Raw genomic sequence first — 21,254 nt, 5'->3', positions numbered from 1 at the left:
GGTGCCAAATACTATGTCACGGCTGGAGAGTGATATACGATGCAGATGGAGAGCGATTAGGCCGTACAGAGGAGGGGAATCCATGGTTGATATACATGATGGTCGACACCAGAGTAGAAGCAAGTATCTTCAGCATCGCATCATTTGGTGGTCCATTGTCGGAATGGTGTGTCAACCACCGCTAGGTTGTCTCCAACCCGTATCTAGAAGCGTTCGCAACTCGAAGTCAGGCTGAAGAGTCCCCACGTTTTGTTTGGATATCATGACTTGATACCCGATGAACGGCCGCTATCACAGGGAGATGGCCTGATAAAGAGAAACAGATACTTTCTTCAAACGACGAGTGAGGAGCTTCATTATTTCGAATCATCATTACAACGTGAATGGGGTTGGTTGCCTCAATTGGTTATGTACGGCCGCCAGCGGAATCGAACCAGCAACAAAAAGAGCGACGAAAACTATTGAATCTCTGACCCAACTGATCGAAAGGATGTAAAAGGATTTCGTTGATATGATGGGAGCGTTGGTTTTGAGAAAGAACTATCGTGAACTTGGGTCTTGGGAACTTGGGTCTCGGGAAGGAACCACCAACCGGTGGACTTTGGACTTTCATTTCAGAACACCGATATAGGATAGGAAATAATTTGACCATTCAGATTATCAGAAGTCTCCTCGCGCAAAACCCATTTTCTATGCAAAGGCTAGTTGCCCTAACAACACAAAGCTTCACGCTCTCCCCATTTTCGCGCTACGGTACCGTGTAAGATGCTTCCCATTCCTTCAGTCCCCCCAAATCTCCGGTTCCTACAAAGCCAACTCAGGTTGCCACCCACGATCGGCCTTGGTGAATTAACAGCTACCAGCATACCCTCTCTTCACTTCCTCCTCGATGCCTTCTTCGCGCCACTGTGAGACCGCTCACTAGCGAGCGCCCTAGAAAGCAACCCTTGCCCTCCCGCATGCTGCTGCACTCCTCCGGACGTAGAACCGCTACTCCGAGTTTCAGCAACCCACCCCCGCGGATAGCCCCAAGATGCGATCACGGACGCCTCGGTAGACGTGTACTTGCTACAGCGGGTGCATTTGGTATGGATCCTGCAGAACCGGCACAAGTGCTCCTAGTACGAGTTGCTGGTTTGGCAGTTGCAGCATATCCAACCTGTTTCGGACATTTTCGGCTCGAACCTCTTTTTTTTTTTTTTTTTTTTTTTTTTTTTGAGACTTCTTCGTGGGGGCGAAGTGGTGCCGGCTGTCAGTTGCGGAGTGTTGGGATCGTGCTAATATTTGGGTCTTAGAGCGAAATATGACGCGAGTTCGATGTAGAACGTGAAGAGAGGATTACTCGGTCGTACCAGAGCCGAGATTTCCACGGCTGATATACCAGATCCTCGGATCCGGCGAGGATACCTGATGGGCATGATCACATCACGCAGGCCAACGGTCAGAAGAGGTGCGTCAACCGTTGCTCAGAGGCCTCTTCACCACATTTGAAGGTGTTTTTCTACATAAAGTCAGCGTGAATAGAACCCCTAGATTGCGGTGGACCTGTCTTGGTACCCGATGAAATGGTCTTGTGAATCACAGATGCGCTGACAATGGGAACAGTTCAATGCTTCAAACGAATATTACAGCACAGATAAACAGTATCCTCAATGTGGATAATTATTCAAGTGAATACGAATTCCTATTGCTCGAGTTATTGTGTGATCCAGCTACAATAGATCTCCATTAGATATCCATTCCCTTTGTTTGAATGTCCTTTCCAACACTTTCATTGTTCGAAAAAGGAAAACAACGCAATCCAAGTATCACAAAGACCTGTTTCCTACAAAGCCAACACACCATTGTCATCCAAAACATGTCGCAAAGAGAATATGACGCGGTCGCCAAAAATCCTCCAATTCCTCCAGCTCCCATGACCCACGATTTTTCAATACTTTCCAACCCAACATCCTCAATACCAGTACACCCTCTCCATGGCCCCCTTTCCCTTCCCATCTGCCCCCTCCTCCTCCTCCTCCACCCCAACAAGCCACTCCGTCAAAATCAAGTTCCTCCCCAGCACCACCCTCACAATGCCATCCTGCTCCCCTATCCACATCCTGTTCGCATCCTCGTCCTCACATCCCCAACACCCCCCACATTTCCCATGCCCCCTACACCTAGAACAATGAAATTCCTACTTGATGTTCTTAGCAGCGCAGTTACAGCATTCCCAGCTTTCGTCCTGGTCAAGATACGAAATGTCGAAGGTGAAGGGTATGACGCAGCGGGTGCAGTAAGAGGGGGAGGCGGGGGCTGCTGCAGTTTTTGCTGAGGGGGATGCAGGAGATGAGGGGTTGATTTGGTCGGGGTCGGGGTCGGGGGGGTCGGGGTAGGCGTCGACGTTGGCGGTCCATGAGATCAAGAGTGAAGTCGGCGAAGTGGGTGAACGAAGGATAGGCGGGGGGAGCGTGGCTGTTGCGGTTCCGGCTATAGTTATGGCTCCGGTGCTGGCTTCAGCTTCAGGGTGGTGAGCTCCGAGAGGGATTCCAGCGATAGCGCTGTCAGAGCGGGTGTGGGTACATTCTTTCTGTGGTGATGACGAATTGGACAGAGAGGGTGCCAGGAAAGGGGATTCCTGGGACGGCGGCTCTCGTGGGCAGTAGGCGGGGAAGGCGTAGTATACCGGTTGGGACTCGCGGATGGGATGCCACTGGTGTTGATGGCAAGGGATGCTTGGGCGGTACCTTTTGTCGTACTGGTACTCTTGAGGGTCAAAGGGTTCAGCAATGAGTGACGCTGGGGGAGATGGTGGTGAGAGGTCATGCTCCTCGCGGGTGTTTGTCGAGGACGCTGAAGGCGCTTCAGCAACTTGGATTTCGGCAGGGATGGGAGCGTTGGAGGCCGTCGATGTCCCAAGGTCTTGAAAACTTCGAAGAGACTCGAGGCCCCGACTAATCCTTGTTGTTCCAGGTTTGTTAGTCGGAAAGATTATGGGGTCCTTCGTGGTCGTAGGTGAGACGAGCGGTTGGACGATTGTAGAGGGCTTGAGCAACGCGGTCAAGAGAGAAGGCTTCGAATTTGGGTTGAACTGTTTTCTCTCTGCCGCAACAAGTCTGGCGATAGCTGATATGCCTCGTTTGGGACGGTTGAATTCCGATGTCGGCCGACGAGAGAAGCTCATCACACGAGGCAGCGGGCTGCCACACGATTCCGTCTCAGTGTCCTCCCAGACGTCGGCGTAGCTTGGTTCTGCCGCGTTATGGCGGTTGGAGGATGAAAACATTATGGTCTTTGAGGCGACGTTGTGGACGTAGTTCTGGGTCAACAATCGTGCTGTGCTTGGCTGGTGTTGATTTGGAAACAAGCCTCAACTCAAACATGATGATGGATGAAGTTGAGGGGGGAGGCGGTTTCTTATACATGGCGCGACGCATCATATGCGTTCTTCGCCTGTTGCATATCGCAATGCGAGTGTGCAGTACGCGACCCCTCAAACACACCATCTGCGAGCAGAAAACGATGCAGAGTGGTCCTAGTAAATAAACAGTACAGCTGTTCTTGGGGCAAAGTGCTGGCGTTATGCATGTGGCAGTTGCTGAGCGGAGATGTTGATCAGCGAACAATGGAATAACACTAAAAACATGGACATGGAAGTGGGAAACTGTCGTAATATCAGATGAAACATTACTCCTCTATGCAGGGTAGATTAGGACTTACTCTGGTCAAGTTCGTGGCCTATCGGTCACTAGGCATGTGGTCTTTTTGAATGTGCGCTTCAGTTGCCTGTGGTGTTGATAGGGGTGGGGGGGTTGATGACCGCGCCTCAGACATGAACAGTCAAAAGAACAAAGATGGGTCTCCAGAGGATTTGGAATGCCATTCCAGTAGTTTGCAGGAATGATCATTGTAAGCAAACACCATGAACAGGTATTTTGATTGTGAACAACAGTAAAACCAAGTTAGCGTGATACAGGCGAACCAACTCGCCAGCCCGAACCCTTCTCATACCCAATACCCAATTCCCTATACCCTACCAACGCCATCAGTCGCTGATACTTTGCCGTAGCATAATATTGTACGGTCGGATTCGACTTCTTCAACGGACCATCCCGTCATTGGCCATCTCCCTTCGACTGTTTGCTGATTTGGATGTTCGTTGCTGTGACAGCGTTTCGGGTTGCAAACACCGCGATGCGGAAGCAGCCCAAAATGACAATCGCATATCCAAGTCGCAGAGGCCCAACCGTCCTAAATTTAAGCCATCTCCTACTTGGCGCCTGCGCCAGTTCGTTTCCTCCCTTCAAGCACTGGAAACCTTGACCTCTTCTGTCCCCGTTGTCGTTTCAACACTCTCCTCAACAGAGGCAGGTCCACTCTGCTGGACTTCTTGCTGAGTTGCCGCGATCGGTTCCTTCTCCGCAACAGCCTCCGGGCTAGGCGAAGAACTGCCGCTGCTAACATCATGCACGTGCAGTACCTTGTCAACGTCATGAACCAGCTGAGAGACCTCATCCTGGAGCTCGACCTGGCGTTTCGAGGAACCCTTCAGTTGCCTGTCCGCCTCCTCGTTGCCTACCAGCTTCCTCCACTCAGCCTCCAATTCCTCGCGCCACCCGAGCGCATCAGCCAGCTGCCGCACGCCGGTGTCGCAGTCTCCGAGGACGAGGACGTCATCAGGTTGAGAGCCCAGGGACCCTACGCGTTCCATGTTGAACAAGACGCGGGGGACTTCGACGGGGGCAAGATCGGGAAGACCGGCGAAGGGATGGACGGTTAAGCTTGTGCCGAGGACGATGACGAGATCGGCTTCCTCGGCCATGTGCCTCCTGTCGAAGAATAGAGAGGGAAGGTTCTCGTGGAAGAAGACAATGTCCGGCTTGACCAGACCGTTGCACTTCTCGCAGTGGGGGACTACGGCACGGCTGACATGCTCGCGCATCTTCTCGTCTGGATAGGGCGTCTTGCAATCGATGCAGCGCTGGGAAGCGAAGCTGCCGTGGGCCTCGACGATCAGGTCGGCAGGGACACCGGCGGCGCGCTCCAGGCAGTCAATGTTTTGCGTGAAGAGCTGGTACAGTAGGCCCTTGGTGGCCAGGAGGCTGATGAAGACATGCGAGATGGTAGGGTGGAATTTGCCTGGGTAAAGGTCCTTGGCGAGTACGTAGAATGGCTTTGGGTTTTCCTTGAAAAAGGGCAAGCTGAAAACATCTTCGGGCTCCTCAAGGTCCAGGGCGGCCAAGTTGGCGTAGAGACCAGTCTCGGGAGAGCGGAAGTCGGGAACTGCAAACGCGGGTGAGCAAAAATGTTGTATGTTACTTGGCAATATTGAGAACAAAACTTACTGCCAGCAGCAGTCGAAATACCCGCGCCCGTCAAGACAACAACCTTGCGAGCTTTGCCGGACTTGATGTAGTCGGCGACCGCGGGCAGGCTGCGCTCTGAGAGGTTCTCAGGCTTGGTCGATTCAGGAACGGCAGAAAATTCTTGACCCATTTTCCTTCGTGGCTTCTTTGGCTTTTTGGGCTTCTTGGGTTTCTTTTGGGTTTTCCCGCCGACGGCAAAATCGTCAAAGCCGACAAAATCGTCGTCGTTTTCGTAGTCTGCAAGTGTTCCTTTGGCGCTGAGGCCGTGATCCCCGTGTCGGCCTATTTTGACGGATTTTCGGCGATAAGAGTTTGAGATATGAGCAAACGGTCGATGTCTTGTAGAAACGGATGTGTAACTTGGATGAGACTGAGCGTGTTGATTCGCCTTGGAATGAATGTGAATAGAATAAAAACAGATGATGAAATGAGATTCAAATGATTGTTGGTGGAAAAGGTGAAGATGAGGCTCCAGCTGAGGTTACAGTGGACGTCGGGCCTGGACTTGGTTACATCATCCACTGGCGGGTTTGTCAGGTCCCGAAACGAATGGTCCGGCACGGGGCGGGGCGGGGACCTCTTATCGCCGTAGACCGGTCGGGTTGCAATCTCTGACAGCGGGGAATAGTGGGGACACGGCGCCTCTAGCAGGCAACCACAGCCCTACCAAATGGTGAGGACTGGGCAATCCTTCTCGAGCAGGGCCAGATTTTGTCACTTACCCTGCACTTTAATGGTGCAGCCCACAGGCACAGCAATTCAGCGGCCACAATGATACCATTAAGAAACTGGAAATGCGGAAAGCAGTAGTGTACACACCAGATGTAATATGATTACTGAACGTCTGTCTATGACATTTTTGATAACACGCGGTTGGAGTTCTTCTCCTGTTGTGCGACTCCAGTTCCTCCGAGTTCGCATCACGCACAGTGGTCGAATTGGCCTATCACAGCCAGCTCATCAACGTCGGGCATAACTACATGCCTGACTCTTGAAGTATCATACCAATAACTCGTACACTCAAAAACTCATTACATGGTTTTTTAGCTCGAAATCTCAGGGCCGGTGCCCTTGTCAACGTTGATCTTGAGCGAAAAGTCGACGTGCGGTACACCCTGGTGGATGGAGCTTGTCGAAAGGATATCGATATCTAACCTCCTGTCAGCAACATTGCTACCCATGAATGATCTTTCGGCAACCTTACCGTGGCAGATGTAGGACTCGGCATTGTCGGCAGTCAAACCACCGGAAACCTCAAGCAGGAACTGCTGCTTGCCGGCCCACCTCTCCTTCAGGCTGCGAGCCGCCACCCTGACGCCCTCACCAGTGAAGTTGTCCAGCATGATGATGTCGGCACCGGCAGCAATCGCCTCGTCGGCCTCCTCCTCACTCTGCACCTCAACCTCGATCTTGAGGCTGAAGCCACCAGCCGCCTTGGCCGCCTTGACAGCCTCGGTAATGCTGCCGCGGCTCCACACATGGTTGTCCTTGAGCATGGTCATCGTGCTGAGATCCATGCGGTGGGTGTCGGCTCCTCCGACGAGCATGCCGTACTTCTCGACAAGGCGGAATCCGGGAGTGGTCTTCCTAGTACCCGCCACGATGCCCTTGTACCCGGCACTGCGCAGGTTCACCAGCAGGCGCCGGCTCTGGGTGGCCACGCCGGAGCAGCGGGCCAGGATGTTGAGGGCCACACGCTCGCCCTCGAGCAGGCCGCGCGCGGGGCCGCTCACCGTCGCCAAAGCCTTCTTTCCGCCGTGAGTCTCGACGTGGCAGCCCTCGTTCGCGTGCCACTCGACGGTGCAGCCGCACTGCTTGAACACCTCGTTGAAAAAGGGCACGCCGGCCAGGATACCCTGTGACTTGCCCCAGAGAGTGGCGGTGCGCGGCGCGTCGCCGACGACGAAGCCGCCGACGTCGAACGAAGGGGTGTCCTCGGCGAGCCAGGCTGTTATTTGGGACTTCCACGAGACGGGGAGGATATGCTCGAGCGAGCCGTGGTCGAGAGCCATGTCAATCATGATGGGCGATTATTTTGGTTGCGTCGAGTCCTGGATCTGCAATTGGTGAGTGGTTGTTTTTTGGGGATGTAATTCGATGGCTGCAAAAGTTATTTTGATAGAGGCAGTCCAGGTCTTAGTCACACTTGTGAGAGGCCACTTAAGGTGGCGGGATCAGATGCACGGAAGACACGCCGGTGCAGCTCCGATAATACCCGCTGGCCGCTGCTAGGTCTCGATGGGCCGGAGCAGGTCCGAAACACACAGTTCGGCAGTGGTTGGAAAAGAGGGGGATGGTGCGAAATTACTTCCGGGCCAATGTGAGGTGTGCACTTACAGATATCGAGAATGAAGTCGTTCTGGATTGTGAACTTGAGACGATGACGTTGGTTTCCCCAGAAGGGTCCGCTGCCGGGCCGCGCAATTTTGGGGCCTCTGACGGGAAGGAGGGGTTGCTCTGTTAACCCTAACCCGTGAATGCAACCCGTATGATCCGCATGGGTACAGGCAATTGCGGTGGTGGTCTGGATGTTAGCCCGGTTCTTCCACTCATTGCAGCCTCAACGTCTGATAACGCTGGAAGTCTTTTCAATGGAGCCCGGAGTGTATATCAATACTAGTTATGAGCGTTAATCTAGTTCTATTTTCTGTGATCGTCTTTTAGTCTTGTTTTACTATACGTGTCCTCGGTTTCCAGATGGCGAGGTGGTTGTCCCACACTAACAAGGATAGATACACGCTGGGAGAATTTGGCATCAACATCAACAAGCTTCCTCCTCAACTCTTCCGTAGCCACTCATCAACCATCCGCGCTACAATCCGACATTCTTCCCCGAATCATACTCAACTGTTAAGAGGCCTTCCAGAATCCCGTCTAATACTCAAAATACAGGGAACAAAGCTCAGAATACCATACAATGACATTCTCACCACAAAGCGGGCTCATGAAAGAGCCGAGACAAAGATGGGCTTCAGTCCCGGGCTAGCACAATGGACTCGGTTACTAAAAATGGGTTGAACAATGCCGCCTCGAGAACCCTCTTTCGAGATGTTCGGTTGAGGTGCCATTGTTTGATCTCTACTCGGTACTTGACGACCTTGGCCATCACGAAATTCTGTACAGCATAAGTAGGTGTAAAAACCCCTGATGCCATAGCCATGGTGTTCATCGAACAGCGACACTACAAAGATCACATTTGAGTGAAAGAAACACACTTAGCCAAGATGCCTCCACAACCAGAAATCATCAACCGCGCCCCTAGGGAGGCAATGGACGTCTACATCATGGGGGCCAACGACGAAGGTCAGCTGTGCATGGGTCCCGATTATAGAATCCGCACGGTCGTTCAACAGCCGACGCGAAACATTGATCTAAGCGAGTATAACCAAACCGTTGCTATAGCCGTGGGTAACAACCACGGCTTAGCGCTCACGGCCGATAACCGGGTCCTGTCCTGGGGCTCGAACGAGCACGGTGCCCTCGGCCGGGTAACGGACCGGGTCAAGCTCGACGACGGCAGGTGGGTGCCTTGGTATACGGTTCAGCCCGTGGACCCGAATCCAAACTCACCAGAAGGACGGAGAGTCCCTTTTATTCTGCAAACACCTCGCAATATCAACTGGATCGCCATCAAACGCGGCACCGTCTTCACTCAGGTGGCCGTGACCGATTATGCCTCCTTTGCCTTGACCGAAACGGGTCAGGTCTATGGATGGGGTGCTTTCGAGGTATGTCTTTTTTGTCTTTCCCCGCCCTCCTTCATCTCCAGCAACATTAACTAACCTCATCTTTCCCCCGCACAACAGTACTACATCGGCGAGAACGACTTCATCGGCTTCCACCACGTACACCACTTCTACGCCTTCCACCCCAACCAGATGGAGTGGGCCGAACAACGGGCACGGCGCAACCAACAGTCGCCCCTGAAGATCCGCTTCCCCGGCACGGACAACCCACAAATCATCCAGATCGCATGCGGCTCCAACCACGTGCTGGCCCTTTCCAAATCGGGGCTCGTCTACTCGTGGGGTGCTCCGGACATGGAAATCCTGGGCCGGCGCTTCTCGCCTCGCCGCGCCGACATACGAGACCCCCGCCCGGGCCACCCCCACGATCCCTACGGCAACATGAACCACCCGTTTGCGCCGGGTTTGGTGGCCAACCTGACGAACATCCGGTACGTGGCCTGCGGCGCCAACTTCAGCTTTGCGGTAACGAAGCCGCTTACGCGCGGGAGCCGCAAGAAGGAGCAGTTGTGTTACGTTTGGGGACAGAATGACGACATGCAGACGACGCTTCCTCTGTCGAAAGCCGCCTTCGTGGCAACGCCCGAGCATCCGGATGTGCCAAACGGGCGCGCGAGGGTTGTCCTGTACCCGACGGAGGCGCCGTGGCTGAGCGGGATCGGGCACGCCGATGACGAGCCGGAGTCGGCGATCAAGGCGATTTCCGGGGCCTTCCGATACGGGCTCGCGATCCGGCGGAACGGGTGGGGGGAAACGTGGGGGGACGAACATGAAGTGCCGACCGCCATGGGGCGGGTGAACGAAAACAATGAGCCGGTGATTCCCGCCGTTCCGCCGGGGAATAATTATGGGCAGGCTCCGCAGTTTGCCGAGTGGCACTACTTCTGGGAGCATCGTAGATGGAATCAGGTGGCGACGGGCAGACAACATAGCATCGCAGTCGATCAGGAAGGGAAGATTTACGTCTGGGGTAGCAATGCACATAATCAGTGCGGCGTGCCACCTCCCACCGGTGATGTTATCGACCGTCCAACCCTGCTTCAGCGCTTTCTTCTTGAACCTGGAATTGACGCGTCTGCAAGTGATTTGAGTGGGAGGAGAACTATCTACGTTGGGGCGGGTGCGAGGTACAGCGTGTTGGGGTTTGCGAAGGGACGTTCCCGAGTCGGAGATGGTGGGAACCAAGGCGATATTGAAGTAGAGGAGCCGGAGTTCAATGAAGAGGAGGTCGAAGTTGGGGGGGATTAATGTAGATGGCCCAGCGGCTGTAGCTCCAGCGTCTTAGACAGGGCGTCAGTTTTTTCTCGAGGGTTTATCATTATGTACCCGCTGTGCTACTTGTATGTACTATATATAGACTTTGTTGGATAATAGACCCTACATATCAACCCTAGGATGCTGGTGAGGCACTTGCACTTAATCATGATCATTTGGATCGCCACTGCTGGGCCATCCAGCTACGCCCAGTTCTTTTAGAACTGGAATCCGGACCAAACGCGACCACCGGGAGGGGTATATGTCGTGGCCTTGCTCGAGTAGATATCGACCTTGATGTCTCGCGTTAGCTTCTTCATGCCCAAAACTTCCAATCAGGTTCGGCTTCTAGAACATACCGTGACGCCAGGATCATTCTGCGGCGCATAGGTCGGGATCGAATACAGATAGTCGCTCGGCGGAACCGCACTGCCCGAACCCTGGACCACAATCTGCGCACACTCGGCATAAAACTGCGGCGTATTGGCCTGGTGCAGGGCCAACAGCTCATGCCTGATCAGGTAGTTCCCGGGTGCCAGGTTCCTTGGAATCTCGCTGCTCCACTTGAGGTTCTTCACAATCAACGCAGTTCCCCAGTTCGCGCTGTTCAGCTTGCCTCCCCACATGCCCATCTCATCGATCTTGAACCAGCCTTTTCCGTCGCCCTTGCAGGACGAACCAAAGGCACCGGGGCACTTGAACAACCACACCTGAACAGGACCTTGCTCGTGCGTCCATTGCTTCCAGACGGCGGTGACGTTAGACCCGGCTTGCACGGTGGCGCTCAGCTGGGCGGAGGTGCCGCCGTTGCAGCGCATCTTGGCGTCGGAGACGGTCATGGTCGGATCGTAGTTGGGCCATTGGAACTGGATGGTCTTGGGGGAGTTGGCAGGGGAGAAGCCTTCATAGCCTGGGTAGGTAGTGCCGCCGATGATATAGCTGGTTACGGCACCGTGGGCGGCAACGAGCGGCGCGAAGGCCGAGAGAGCAAGAAGGTCGAAGCGCATGATGGCTGGCTGTCAAGGGTATGTTCGCCTGTGATTGTTGACAGTGGTCGTGAGTGATGAGTGGGTAACGGGAAGCGAGCCAGAAGGAGTGAGATGCCTCTGCCTCTTATACCTGTTCCCTCCTTTCCCAGCGACACTGCCAGACAGTGTAATGCGTCCCGGAGTCCGGGACAAGATAGATTGGGCGACGCTGAACTTCCTTGGTATCCATCGGCACTTCCTCTCCGTCCCGCATAATTTTCCAAGCCACACCCGGACTCCATGATGATGACAAAACTTCCACGGCACGTAATATCCAGGGAAAGAGATTATGTTCTCGTGACATTGGGCAGCCATAGCAATAGCTCAATGCGTGCCCACGGCTAGCGGTCCGACGGAGACTTGAGGAGACTGGAGTGGCATTAACGAGGGTTGGAATAAATTAAACGGAGGGAGGTGGGTGGTAAGTGAAGCTTGATGGAGCTTCCATTTTCAGGAATCAGTGGTGGAGGAGCTACATGGAAGGTAGGCTAAGGTGTTAGTCAAAGAACCACCGAGGATGACTGATTGGGTTATGTAGATGGATGATCGCACTCCTTGATGGCTGACCAGCTGTAAATGACATGTATCATATCCTAGAGAATGGCGTCTGCGCGGCGTCGTGGGGTCCGGGGAAATAATCTGGGGTTGGCTGATTGGCGGTGGCACAGCGTTGATGGAAGACTCTTGGAAGATTATATTGAAGAATGGGGGTATAGGACACCCAGGGCCAATGATATGAGCCAGGTTATTCAGGATAAAGGAGGCCGATAGATTAGGAGGCGGGTCGTCGTGGGCAAGACAGGAAGTCTTCGGTAGAAGAAACTGGCTGACAGGCATCGAAGCCAGACGACAACAAGGCGGTCACGGCACTCATTCCATCGTTGTCGGTATCACGGAAGGATTTTGGACGTTGAGGCTTTGTATGTATTAGATTTGCTTGGTCTTGATCCGGGTCAAGTGAAGCTGAGCAGTGGCAGGTCAATGGTGACGGCCGAGTATGCGACTCGCAGAGATCAGAACCACATCCGAAAATGCAACCATGGACCACGAAGCGAACCAAGGTGCGGAATACCGGGTAGCTGTCCCTCGACCGCAGTGTTGATCACTTGCTCCTGAGGTGTGATGTGACGATGGCCTTCTCCCGTCCCGGAGGAGGATGACCGATGTTGGAAGACCCGATATGGAATCGGAGGTTTGCTTGGCAGATGGATTCTCGGGAACCTTAAAACCAAGATGGTGATCCGTGCGTTGAGCGCTTTCGGCTCCATTTTTCACTCAGGGTTACGCCAAGCCTTGGCGCCCCCTTGCCTCCTTGACACTTGGACAGGGGGCTTTTGACAGCTGCGCGGAGGCTCTTGTCAGGGTTCAATCTCGGAAGGAGCCGATTCGCAGTGTCCGTCATCCACAATCAACAACATTGTTGACTCCGTCTCGTCTTGCATGTTAACATTGCGATGTGGTCGTTACGATACGGGAAACCACGCTAACAGATCTGCCATTATCTCCAAGGATGTCTTTAATGTTTCATTCAATGTTCAGTTTACCAGCTTACCTTGTCCTTCATCTCAAGCGTGATGACGCTTTGGCTGGTTTCCGAGTTGGTCACGACATGTCTCAGGGGGATATCCTGTCGTCAGTCACTTGAGCTTTTCTTCACTGATTGCCCATCCGTCTCTCCCTCTCTTTTCTTCAATCATAGATTTCATGGGGTAAAGGTACTCTGTGAGCCGAGACGGGCGGATAGTTGCACATAGCATGGTTTTGAGGTTTCAGAATGGCGAAACAAAGAGGAAGGGCTGTGGTGTTGTTTGCATTCCAGTGGTTTGCTCGTGTTTCCTCCAACGCTGGTCTCTTAAAACGGGCGACTGACTGAGATGGGAATGCTTTTTTGCCCTTTGCTCGTGTTGGTTGGGAAATCCATTGTATTGTGACCGGTCAGTATGCCATCGCGTCGACGATAAAAGGTTCAGTTCTGTTCACTTCTCTTGTTTATCGCCGCATTCGTTTCCTCCATCTGTCCGTTTCTGTCGCGATTCCTCCCTGTTCAAGGTGTCCAGAGTGGCGTTGGGGAGACGAGATCGAACGATGGATTCAGACCTGTGTCATAGATGATCAACCCGTACACTGTCAAGAACGGGCTGGGAAGGCACGAACGGCTATTGTGCGACTACTTGCGAGTTACACGCTAATACCACCGGCACTCAGTCAACGTTTCCTCTTGGTGGTGCACACTGGCAATCTTCCCTCTTTTCCATTCAACATTGACCCTTCACTTCAAGTTCAGTTGGACGGGATCCATAGCTGAGTGAAGTGGACGTGAAAGGGTGCAACTCCTACCAAATCCGTCAGTGTTTGCGACACCCTTTCCTCTTTCCCTTCCACTTTCCCCCCTCTTTGCCAAGTTGTCATTTCAGTCGGATGGAAGTGGAAACTTACAAACTGACTCCCACTTCATTTTAGCAGCAGGAAAGGAAGGAACGCTTCGCCAAGGAGTCTAGAATTTTTCAAACAATCTTTCAGGTACGTCACGACCCCCGATATCGTCGCAAACCTGGAACCTTTCGGGACCGGACTCGTTCTGGAAATACCCACGGCCACCAATACCTGGAACCTAAGGACGGCCAGACATCAACCTACGGAACGAGGGGCTTGTCAAACTCTGGTGTTTCTTCCATATCACACCTGAACTTGTCACCGTCACTACGTTACCGCGAGCCACCCGACGGTTTTTGACTTTGTTGCCGCATCCATTCTGACCAACGAGGTGATATTGTACAGACGAAAAGGTAAGGAGACAGCGCCCGTCATTCCAGGACCCAGTGTGACTCCTCTTACGACGCCGAAGCGGTTTCTTGCAACCCACCTCAGCGGTTCTTACCCAATTCTGACTTCCGCATCTGCTTTTCCACTGGATTCTGCGATCAAGAGGCCAAAAAGGAGTGTGGAATATCCAACTGACCAGGACCCCAGGATTAGGACATTACACCAGAGTATCCGTACCATGGCATCAGAAGGCCAAAACGCTGGGCCGAGCGACCAACCGGCTTTGGGAGCTCGTCCATCGTTGACTTCGCAACAGAGCCAGACGCTCAAATCCTACGGCCAGGACTACCAGTTCGCCGAGACCTGGGCCAATCCACCTCCCGAGTTCGTCGTCAGCACCGGTGCCGCCAGCAACGACCATAATCCCGGCTTGCTGGAAGAGGCACATAACAATGGCGGCGGACATGGAGGAGCCAATCTGGCCAGTGTCGGAGGAAGCTTTAAGACGAAGGAATCGCAACATACCGCGGATGAACAGCCCGAGGTCATCTGGGTCCCGCCTAGCGACAAGCCCTGGTACAAGAGAATCGCGAAGCTATGGTGGATGATTGGCGGTATTTCTACCCTGGGCATCATCGCCGTCATCTTGGCCATTCTTGGAGCCCTGGGCATGCTTAGTGGCCACCACAACAAGTCTGTCCTCCACACGAGTGATCCATATCCACCAGGAACGTCCACATCGCTAACATCAACAAGTACGCCTGCTGAGTCCACGGCCTCTGCCACTTCCTCAATCGAACCCTCGTCATCGGCTACCGGAACTTCGACTTCGTCCGCAGCCTCGCCGACCTCAACCGTGAGTTTACTTCCATCCACCCTATTACTCTCGTCAAAAACGACCCCAGCTAACAAGGACTGCGAGTAGAACCTAGCCAAGCAATGCACCGACACCAGCACCTTCATCGAACACCTCGCCTGGATGGGCACCGAGGTTGGCGGCTACGAGGCCACTTACGACCCAGCCAGTTCCGGCAAGGAGTGCTGCAACCGCTGCTTCAACGGCGACCCGGGCTGCGCGGGCTGGATGTACGACGGTGCCAACAAGTTCACGCCGTGCACCAAGGTCATGGTCACCAATGACGAAGGAAACCCGAACAAGCAGTGCCCCAAGGGCAAGGCGGCAACGACCTTCTTCAGCCAGAATCCCGACAAAAAGGTTGTCGGCGGTGTTGGACCGTGCAGTGGAGAGTCTCAAATTCAACACTAGACCTAAGGAGTTTGGCCAATGTTTTCGGTTGCGAATGCCTCCAGGCGTGTTGTCTTGCCCGGTGTCGTACTGATGATGGGCATTTAAAGCTTAACCCAACATTATTTCGCCAACCCTCAAACAGCCAGCTCTCCGTGCTTGTCAAAGTCTGGAAGTTGGCCATTTCCACGGGATCCGGGTCTGAGCTGGTTCTCATTCACCTAAGATCTGATGTGAGGACGCAATCCAAGGAGAACAAAAACAAGAGATATGGAATCAATGGGGTGGATCAGTTGCTTTTCAATTTCCTTTTCTGTTTTGAGAGTTTCGAAGAAAAAGCGATCATGTATGTTTGTGCATTTCACAAGTTTGGTAGAGACGGATACCCGGATACCCGAGAGAAGCATGGAAGGAAACTGAAGAATTTTAAAGATACTTGGTGCAAGTATCATCAGCGTTTATCGGATTCTGGAAGAATTACTACACCATGTATCTGAAGGATATGCATATACCTCTGACCGGGCGGAGGACACTGTCGTTACAGAGAGATGAGCGTAATGACAAGCACAGAGAGATTGAAGAAGACCAGGTGCACGTCATGAGGCAGCAAAGATACAAAGTTGTGGTCATGATCCATTTGAGTGTGGTTTGTCATCATCGTGCGCTCTGTGATGATCATCAATGTGGCGGAGAGTTCGGAACACCTTTGATCCCTAGTAGAAGCCGATCACTCTAGCAAGCTTTTCACTCTGCTGAGAACCTCCCTCCGAGGTCACCATCACGTTCTTGATCCTCGAGGATGAAGGCGCCAAAAAATAGGAATAGCAGTATTCCACAACCCATTTCCTCACCTGCAACTCCCAACTACAAAAAGTTCACCAGGCCATTTGCCAAATGCATTCACAATCATTACATTCAAAAGCTAAGTCTAATCATCTCAAGGTCTTTATAGCTTTTGTATTTTTCCCATCCCATCCGTGCCTTTTCTACACCCAACGTAACCCCCACACACACCTCATATCACACCACTTAGATAAGCTTAAGAAGCTTAGCAGCGTGGTTCTCAATAAGAGCCTCGTGAGGGAAGGCCATCTTCTCGAGCTCCTCGGCATAGGGGGTAGGGACATCAGCACCAGTGACACGCTGGGGAGGAGCATCAAGGTAATCGAAGCCGTACTCGACAGCGAGAGCAACGATCTCAGCGCCAACACCGTAGGTGGGGAAGCCGGACTCGACCGTCATGAGGCGGTGGGTCTTCTTGATGGACTTGATGATGGCGTCCAAGTCAAGGGGCTTGATGGAGCGGAGGTTGAGGACTTCGACCTCAACGCCGTACTTCTTCTTGAGCGCCTCGGCGGCGACAATCGACTGGCCGACGCAACGCGACATGGTCACGATGGTCAGGTCGTTGCCGGCACGCTCGACCTTGGCCTTGCCGATGGGGAGCACGAAGTCGTCCTTCTGGGCGGCTTCCGACATGGGGAAGACCTGGCCGTACATGAGCTCGTTCTCGAGGAAGACGACCGGGTTGGGGTCGCGGATGGCAGCCTTGAGAAGACCCTTGGCGTCCTCGGCAGACCAGGGGGACAACACCTTGAGACCAGGGACGGAACCGTACCAGGCGCTGTAGTCTTGCGAGTGCTGGGCGCCGACACCGGCGGCGAAGCCGTTGGGGCCGCGGAAGGTGATGTTGCAGGGCTGGATACCGCCGGACATGTAGAGCGTCTTGGCGGCGGAGTTGACGATGTGGTCGATGGACTGCATGGCGAAGTTGAAGGTCATGAACTCGCACTAGAGGTGGGGGAAGAGGGACATGGTTAGCTTGTATGCTTCTACTTCATGTTTGTTTCTGTTTCTCTGCTGTCCTCCTTTCTGTCCTGGCGCGTATTCGCAGCCGTAGGGCTGAACCGATGTTGTAGGGCTACAGATTGGGACGAACCCAAGCCTCTAGTGACAGGGAAGTTGCGGCTTTCGAGTCATGGCTGATCCAGTGCGTCATGATGGGTCCCCTCTTAGAGGTTTACTTACGACGGGGTGAAGACCGCTGAGAGCAGCACCGACGGCGAGACCGGTGAAGCCCATCTCGGTGATGGGTGTGTCGATAACACGCCTGTCGCCGAAGCGATCTAGTAGGCCCTTGGTGACCTTGTATGCGCCATTGTACTGAGCAACCTCCTCACCCATGACAAAGACCTTGTCGTTGGCCTCGAGCTCCTCAGCCAGGGCCTCGTTCAGGGCATCGCGGACCGTGTAGTCCTTGGTTCCGGAGGGGGCATCGGCGTAGGACCGTTTTTGGAGACCGGTCACGGAGGCGGGCTTGAAGAAGGACGGGGCGGCAGGACGGGCAACCTGGACACGCGAGGCCGTGGCAGCCAGGCGGACTGCGGGTCGGAGATAGCGCGACATGGCTGGGTGCTTGGTTGTTCGTGGGTTGGAGAAAATATGGAGAAAAAGAGGGTGTCCCGACTCAGGTCAGAAATAATGCAGTGCACTGACTAGCCGACAATGCGGAGTAAATGGAATGAAGGGTTTTGGGTATGACGGGTTGCCGGTTGATAGTTTCCTGCCGTCGGTGTCGACTGCAGCGTGCAACTCTTTGAGCCGGGAAAGGGAGAGAGGTGAGGACGTGGAAAGAAAGAGGCACTTGGCTGACTGTTGAGAGCAAAGTGTCAGGTTGGGGATGGTGATGATCAGAAAAGCAAGCACAGCTTTTTCCAGAGAGCGGGAGGGATTTTTTTGGGCCTTGCACCATCCGCCATCAAAAGATAGGGAGCTTGGATCCAGCTTTCGTAACGCCGCAGTCGAGCTTTTTCTCACAGCTGCCACTGGAACGTTGAACCCCAACGCTTCCTCCGCGCTAGCTTACAAAAGGCCTAGCCAAAGGGTCATCCATGACAGTTTCGCGGGTGTCCTAGCCCCTCGATTGGCTCGATACACCCTGGATGTCTTCGACGACAAAGCCCTGGCCCACTGCAATGACAGCTGCGGAGGCAATCGATTTTGGAGAGACAACTTTGCAACGCCGCGACTCCTCACGATCCCGCTTCGCTCACGATAAGCAAGCTCGCCTAGCTCATAAGCTATGGGCAACGCCGGCTGGCATCGGAGCATTTTCATGGTTGGCAGTATGTAAGGCCCATAATTGCCATCCGTCAAACTTATACAGAGGGTTCAAAACTCCATTACTATATGATGGCGAAGACGCATTACCAAAAGATGGCGGCAATGGCATAGTAAAACATCGGCAACTGTTTGCCTCGTCGTCGTGGATCTGACGGCGTTGAGAGTGGATTGCTGCCCCTCCTCCCCCATACACCCCTGCCAAGTCCGTTAGCATGAGACCTCGTCAGCCTCGTCATAGCCTGAAGGGTCCCGAATATCAGCACCAGACTTATATTTGAAAGGAAAAGAATTGATCCGAGACTACTAGCATAGTTGATATTCACAGTTGAGGTTTTATGCTTCACGGAAAGGCGCCATAGTGCTTCTCCCCGGTCCCTCAAGGTTGGAGAAGGTCCGCATCTCAAGAACCTGTCTAACACGTTACTATAACCAATACAGCAAAGTCCGTTGGGGCAAACACACAACGCGCCGAAGCCGCGCCGCAGAAGAACAGGAACACAGCGAGCGAGTGAGATGAGCCGCCGGAGTCGGTGTCACACAAATGCTACCGTGTCACTCAGCTCTTTATTCCGTCCGGGCTTCGGTGTTGCGTATTGGTTGTACGACACTTCAAAATGATATAAAAGCCAACGAAATTCACCAAACAAACAGAAAGGAAGCATATTTGTCTTGTTCTTCAAAGACAGTAGTCAGAGTATATTAGGTTCATTCATACAGGTCATTGTACACGACGTCGTAAACTACCTAGCCAACTCTAATGTGCGGTCCCTTGCTGGCTCTTGCTGCAGCCAATCCAACCTTTCGAACAAAAATCCCGGCCTGACCGGCAATTATTGATTAAATCAGCGTGTAAATGCAATAGTTTGTTGCCGTCCCTCCGTGTCATTATTTTTTATCCGCTTCATGATGACCCTGATGTAAACCCTATATCCCCGCCTAAAAAAATGTACAAAGAAATGGAAATGATTATATGGGGTATCGTTTCAAGCACATTTTTAGTTGAGGGGCTTCTTGCCAACCATGAGGTACATGGGGGTGAAGAGGTTCTTCTTGGCGCCGGCGACGAGACCATCGGCACCGCGGGCGAGCGCATCGGCGGTCTTCTTGGTACCCTTGGGGGCAAGGCCGACGGTCTCGAGGAGGCCAGCGAAACCGTGGAGGATGCGGCGGGCGGTATGGGTCATGCGGACGACGGTGAAGAAGTCGAGGTAGCTCTGCATGTAGCCGATCTCACCGGCAATAGGCCAGTACCAGGGCATGGGGTCGTTGCGGTCAGCAAGATCCTCGTGGTGGAGGAGCTCGAAACCGACGTTCTTCATGGCGGCGAGACCTTCGCTGATGGGCACCATGTTGGAGATACCGTTGCCGACCTCGATGGCAAGACGGATGTCACGGTGCTCGACGTTGTCGTTGTTGTAGTTGTCGGTCATGAGCCACTCATAGACACCGAAGACACCACCGGGCTTGAGGACACGGTAGATCTCGCCGTAGACACCCTCGAGCTTAGGAGCGTGGACGGTGGCCTCAATGGCATAAACGGCGTCGAAGGAGTTGTCGGGGAAAGACATCTGCATGAAGTCACCCTTGACGAACTTGAGCTGGCCAGAGAGACCATCGCGAACAGCGTAATGGGTGGCGCGGTCGATCTGGTAGTCGTTGTTGTTCAGGCCGGTGATGTGGGCGTCGGTGAACTTGGCGATTTCGCGCGCAGGGCCACCAACACCGCAGCCAACATCGAGAACCTTCATGCCCTTCTTGATGCCGATCTGGGAAGCAAGGTAGTGCTCGTGGCGGGCAATAGCCTGGTAGAAGGGCTCGCCGGGCGAGAAACGGCAGAAGTGGAAGCACTGGCCCCAGCCATACTCGTAAATATCGGTCGCGAGGTTGTAGTAGCTGCAAGAAACACATTGTCAGTCTCCATGTTTTCGCACAAAGCAAGAATCTTGCGAGGCAAGGCGGGGAACTTACTGCCTGGTCAAGGTCGCGTACTCCTTGGTACGGGCCTCGCGATCAGCCAGGGTCTCACCCTCGGCAGTCTTATTGTCGAAGTGCTTGAAGTACTCGTCCACGGCGATCTGCTGAGCCTCGGTGTTCTTTTTCAGCAGAGCAGCGACACCGCCGGCGGCCTTGGCAGAGTCGCCGTGCATGACCTTCTTGAACTCGGCATCACGCTGGTGGTCCTCCTTCTCGAGGGCAACGACTGGTGTGGAAGGCATTTTGGCGGGTGGTTGTGGTGTTGAACGGGGAGGAAATGCGGAGGAGGGCGGAGAAGATCTCGCAAGTTGTTGAATGAGGGAAAGAAGTGAAGATGGGATAGGCACGAACAAGCAGAAGACAGGAACACGTTGCGGTCAGTCGGGATCCTCCATATAAACAAAAAACAAGGACCCCGGACCCCTTTCCTCCTCGAGCTCGCTGGCACCTTGCAATTACCCCTGGATGAGAGTTATGCCAGGGTGTACAACGATAGCATGCGATAGCTGCTGTAGTCCATCCAGATTAGCGAATCTCAATCGCCAATTGGTCCGAGCGCCCCACAAAATGCCTTCAGCCAATCTGAAAGATCCACCCCCTTTTCAACTTTTCGGGTTGAACCGTTGTGACCATGAAACTTGGCGCCAGCGAATTGGGTGAAGAAGCACTCAAAACATGCGAACTCGAATTCGACATCCACGTGAAAGCTTGGGACGTTTTCGCCCCTCGCGCCCGTGCGCTCAAAATCCCGAATACGAATACCAATCCGAGT

At 53.6% G+C, this 21,254-nt stretch overlaps 8 protein-coding genes across 8 annotated transcripts; 2 read left to right on the top strand and 6 right to left on the bottom strand.

The window, feature by feature from the left end:
* Nucleotides 1–1,954: 1,954 nt before the first annotated feature.
* On the bottom strand, nucleotides 1,955–3,268 carry B0H65DRAFT_584921 (uncharacterized protein; the record flags this gene model as incomplete). The annotated part of the gene is made up of 2 exons (XM_062830911.1): nucleotides 1,955–2,102; nucleotides 2,184–3,268. The coding sequence occupies 2 exons, from the start codon at nucleotides 3,266–3,268 to the stop codon at nucleotides 1,955–1,957; spliced, it is 1,233 nt and encodes a 410-aa protein (XP_062686586.1).
* Nucleotides 3,269–3,838: 570 nt separating this feature from the next.
* B0H65DRAFT_584920 (DHS-like NAD/FAD-binding domain-containing protein) lies at nucleotides 3,839–5,959 on the bottom strand. The gene is made up of 2 exons (XM_062830910.1): nucleotides 5,328–5,959; nucleotides 3,839–5,265 (listed from the first exon to the last, which is right to left on the bottom strand). Exons 1-2 carry the CDS (start codon nucleotides 5,476–5,478, stop codon nucleotides 4,286–4,288), a joined length of 1,131 nt encoding a protein of 376 aa, XP_062686585.1. The 5' UTR covers nucleotides 5,479–5,959; the 3' UTR covers nucleotides 3,839–4,285.
* A 149-nt stretch (nucleotides 5,960–6,108) lies between these two features.
* B0H65DRAFT_515814 (putative nicotinate-nucleotide pyrophosphorylase) lies at nucleotides 6,109–7,818 on the bottom strand. Its single transcript, XM_062828660.1, has 2 exons — nucleotides 6,553–7,818; nucleotides 6,109–6,498 (listed from the first exon to the last, which is right to left on the bottom strand). Exons 1-2 carry the CDS (start codon nucleotides 7,367–7,369, stop codon nucleotides 6,392–6,394), a joined length of 924 nt encoding a protein of 307 aa, XP_062686584.1. The 5' UTR covers nucleotides 7,370–7,818; the 3' UTR covers nucleotides 6,109–6,391.
* A 321-nt stretch (nucleotides 7,819–8,139) lies between these two features.
* On the top strand, nucleotides 8,140–10,576 carry B0H65DRAFT_515812 (regulator of chromosome condensation 1/beta-lactamase-inhibitor protein II). The gene is made up of 2 exons (XM_062828659.1): nucleotides 8,140–9,076; nucleotides 9,155–10,576. Exons 1-2 carry the CDS (start codon nucleotides 8,573–8,575, stop codon nucleotides 10,340–10,342), a joined length of 1,692 nt encoding a protein of 563 aa, XP_062686583.1. The 5' UTR covers nucleotides 8,140–8,572; the 3' UTR covers nucleotides 10,343–10,576.
* On the bottom strand, nucleotides 10,567–11,594 carry B0H65DRAFT_563770 (glycoside hydrolase; the record flags this gene model as incomplete). The annotated part of the gene is made up of 2 exons (XM_062830237.1): nucleotides 10,708–11,594; nucleotides 10,567–10,641 (listed from the first exon to the last, which is right to left on the bottom strand). Exons 1-2 carry the CDS (start codon nucleotides 11,353–11,355, stop codon nucleotides 10,567–10,569), a joined length of 723 nt encoding a protein of 240 aa, XP_062686582.1. The 5' UTR covers nucleotides 11,356–11,594.
* A 2,783-nt stretch (nucleotides 11,595–14,377) lies between these two features.
* On the top strand, nucleotides 14,378–15,406 carry B0H65DRAFT_415470 (uncharacterized protein; the record flags this gene model as incomplete). Its single annotated transcript, XM_062823988.1, has 2 exons — nucleotides 14,378–14,995; nucleotides 15,065–15,406. The coding sequence occupies 2 exons, from the start codon at nucleotides 14,378–14,380 to the stop codon at nucleotides 15,404–15,406; spliced, it is 960 nt and encodes a 319-aa protein (XP_062686581.1).
* Nucleotides 15,407–16,267: 861 nt separating this feature from the next.
* B0H65DRAFT_39988 (putative pyruvate dehydrogenase beta chain precursor) lies at nucleotides 16,268–17,928 on the bottom strand. Its single transcript, XM_062823781.1, has 2 exons — nucleotides 17,414–17,928; nucleotides 16,268–17,176 (listed from the first exon to the last, which is right to left on the bottom strand). Exons 1-2 carry the CDS (start codon nucleotides 17,789–17,791, stop codon nucleotides 16,415–16,417), a joined length of 1,140 nt encoding a protein of 379 aa, XP_062686580.1. The 5' UTR covers nucleotides 17,792–17,928; the 3' UTR covers nucleotides 16,268–16,414.
* Nucleotides 17,929–19,174: 1,246 nt separating this feature from the next.
* On the bottom strand, nucleotides 19,175–21,126 carry B0H65DRAFT_451165 (S-adenosyl-L-methionine-dependent methyltransferase). Its single transcript, XM_062826038.1, has 2 exons — nucleotides 20,477–21,126; nucleotides 19,175–20,401 (listed from the first exon to the last, which is right to left on the bottom strand). Exons 1-2 carry the CDS (start codon nucleotides 20,722–20,724, stop codon nucleotides 19,504–19,506), a joined length of 1,146 nt encoding a protein of 381 aa, XP_062686579.1. The 5' UTR covers nucleotides 20,725–21,126; the 3' UTR covers nucleotides 19,175–19,503.
* Between the last annotated feature and the right edge of the window lie 128 nt (nucleotides 21,127–21,254).

This window comes from Neurospora tetraspora (assembly GCF_033439725.1).
Source record: "Neurospora tetraspora strain CBS 560.94 chromosome Unknown B0H65scaffold_1, whole genome shotgun sequence".
In the NCBI taxonomy this organism is placed as follows: Eukaryota; Fungi; Ascomycota; class Sordariomycetes; order Sordariales; family Sordariaceae; genus Neurospora; species Neurospora tetraspora.
Note: the sequence above shows the minus strand (reverse complement) of the source record. Positions and strands in the feature narration are given on the sequence as shown.

Bases quoted from the DNA above. Each gene is read 5' to 3' on its own strand.
- B0H65DRAFT_39988 (XM_062823781.1), bottom strand. From the start codon at position 17,791: ATGTCGCGCTATCTCCGACCCGCAGTCCGCCTGGCTGCCACGGCCTCG. The intron at 17,177-17,413 runs GTAAGTAAACCT...CCCCACCTCTAG, and splicing joins TCAGCGGTCTTCACCCCGTC to TGCGAGTTCATGACCTTCAA.
- B0H65DRAFT_584920 (XM_062830910.1), bottom strand. From the start codon at position 5,478: ATGGGTCAAGAATTTTCTGCCGTTCCTGAATCGACCAAGCCTGAGAAC. The intron at 5,266-5,327 runs GTAAGTTTTGTT...CCGCGTTTGCAG, and splicing joins TATTTCGACTGCTGCTGGCA to TTCCCGACTTCCGCTCTCCC.
- B0H65DRAFT_451165 (XM_062826038.1), bottom strand. From the start codon at position 20,724: ATGCCTTCCACACCAGTCGTTGCCCTCGAGAAGGAGGACCACCAGCGT. The intron at 20,402-20,476 runs GTAAGTTCCCCG...TGTTTCTTGCAG, and splicing joins TACGCGACCTTGACCAGGCA to CTACTACAACCTCGCGACCG.
- B0H65DRAFT_515814 (XM_062828660.1), bottom strand. From the start codon at position 7,369: ATGATTGACATGGCTCTCGACCACGGCTCGCTCGAGCATATCCTCCCC. The intron at 6,499-6,552 runs GTAAGGTTGCCG...ACAGGAGGTTAG, and splicing joins CGAGTCCTACATCTGCCACG to ATATCGATATCCTTTCGACA.
- B0H65DRAFT_515812 (XM_062828659.1), top strand. From the start codon at position 8,573: ATGCCTCCACAACCAGAAATCATCAACCGCGCCCCTAGGGAGGCAATG. The intron at 9,077-9,154 runs GTATGTCTTTTT...CCCGCACAACAG, and splicing joins ATGGATGGGGTGCTTTCGAG to TACTACATCGGCGAGAACGA.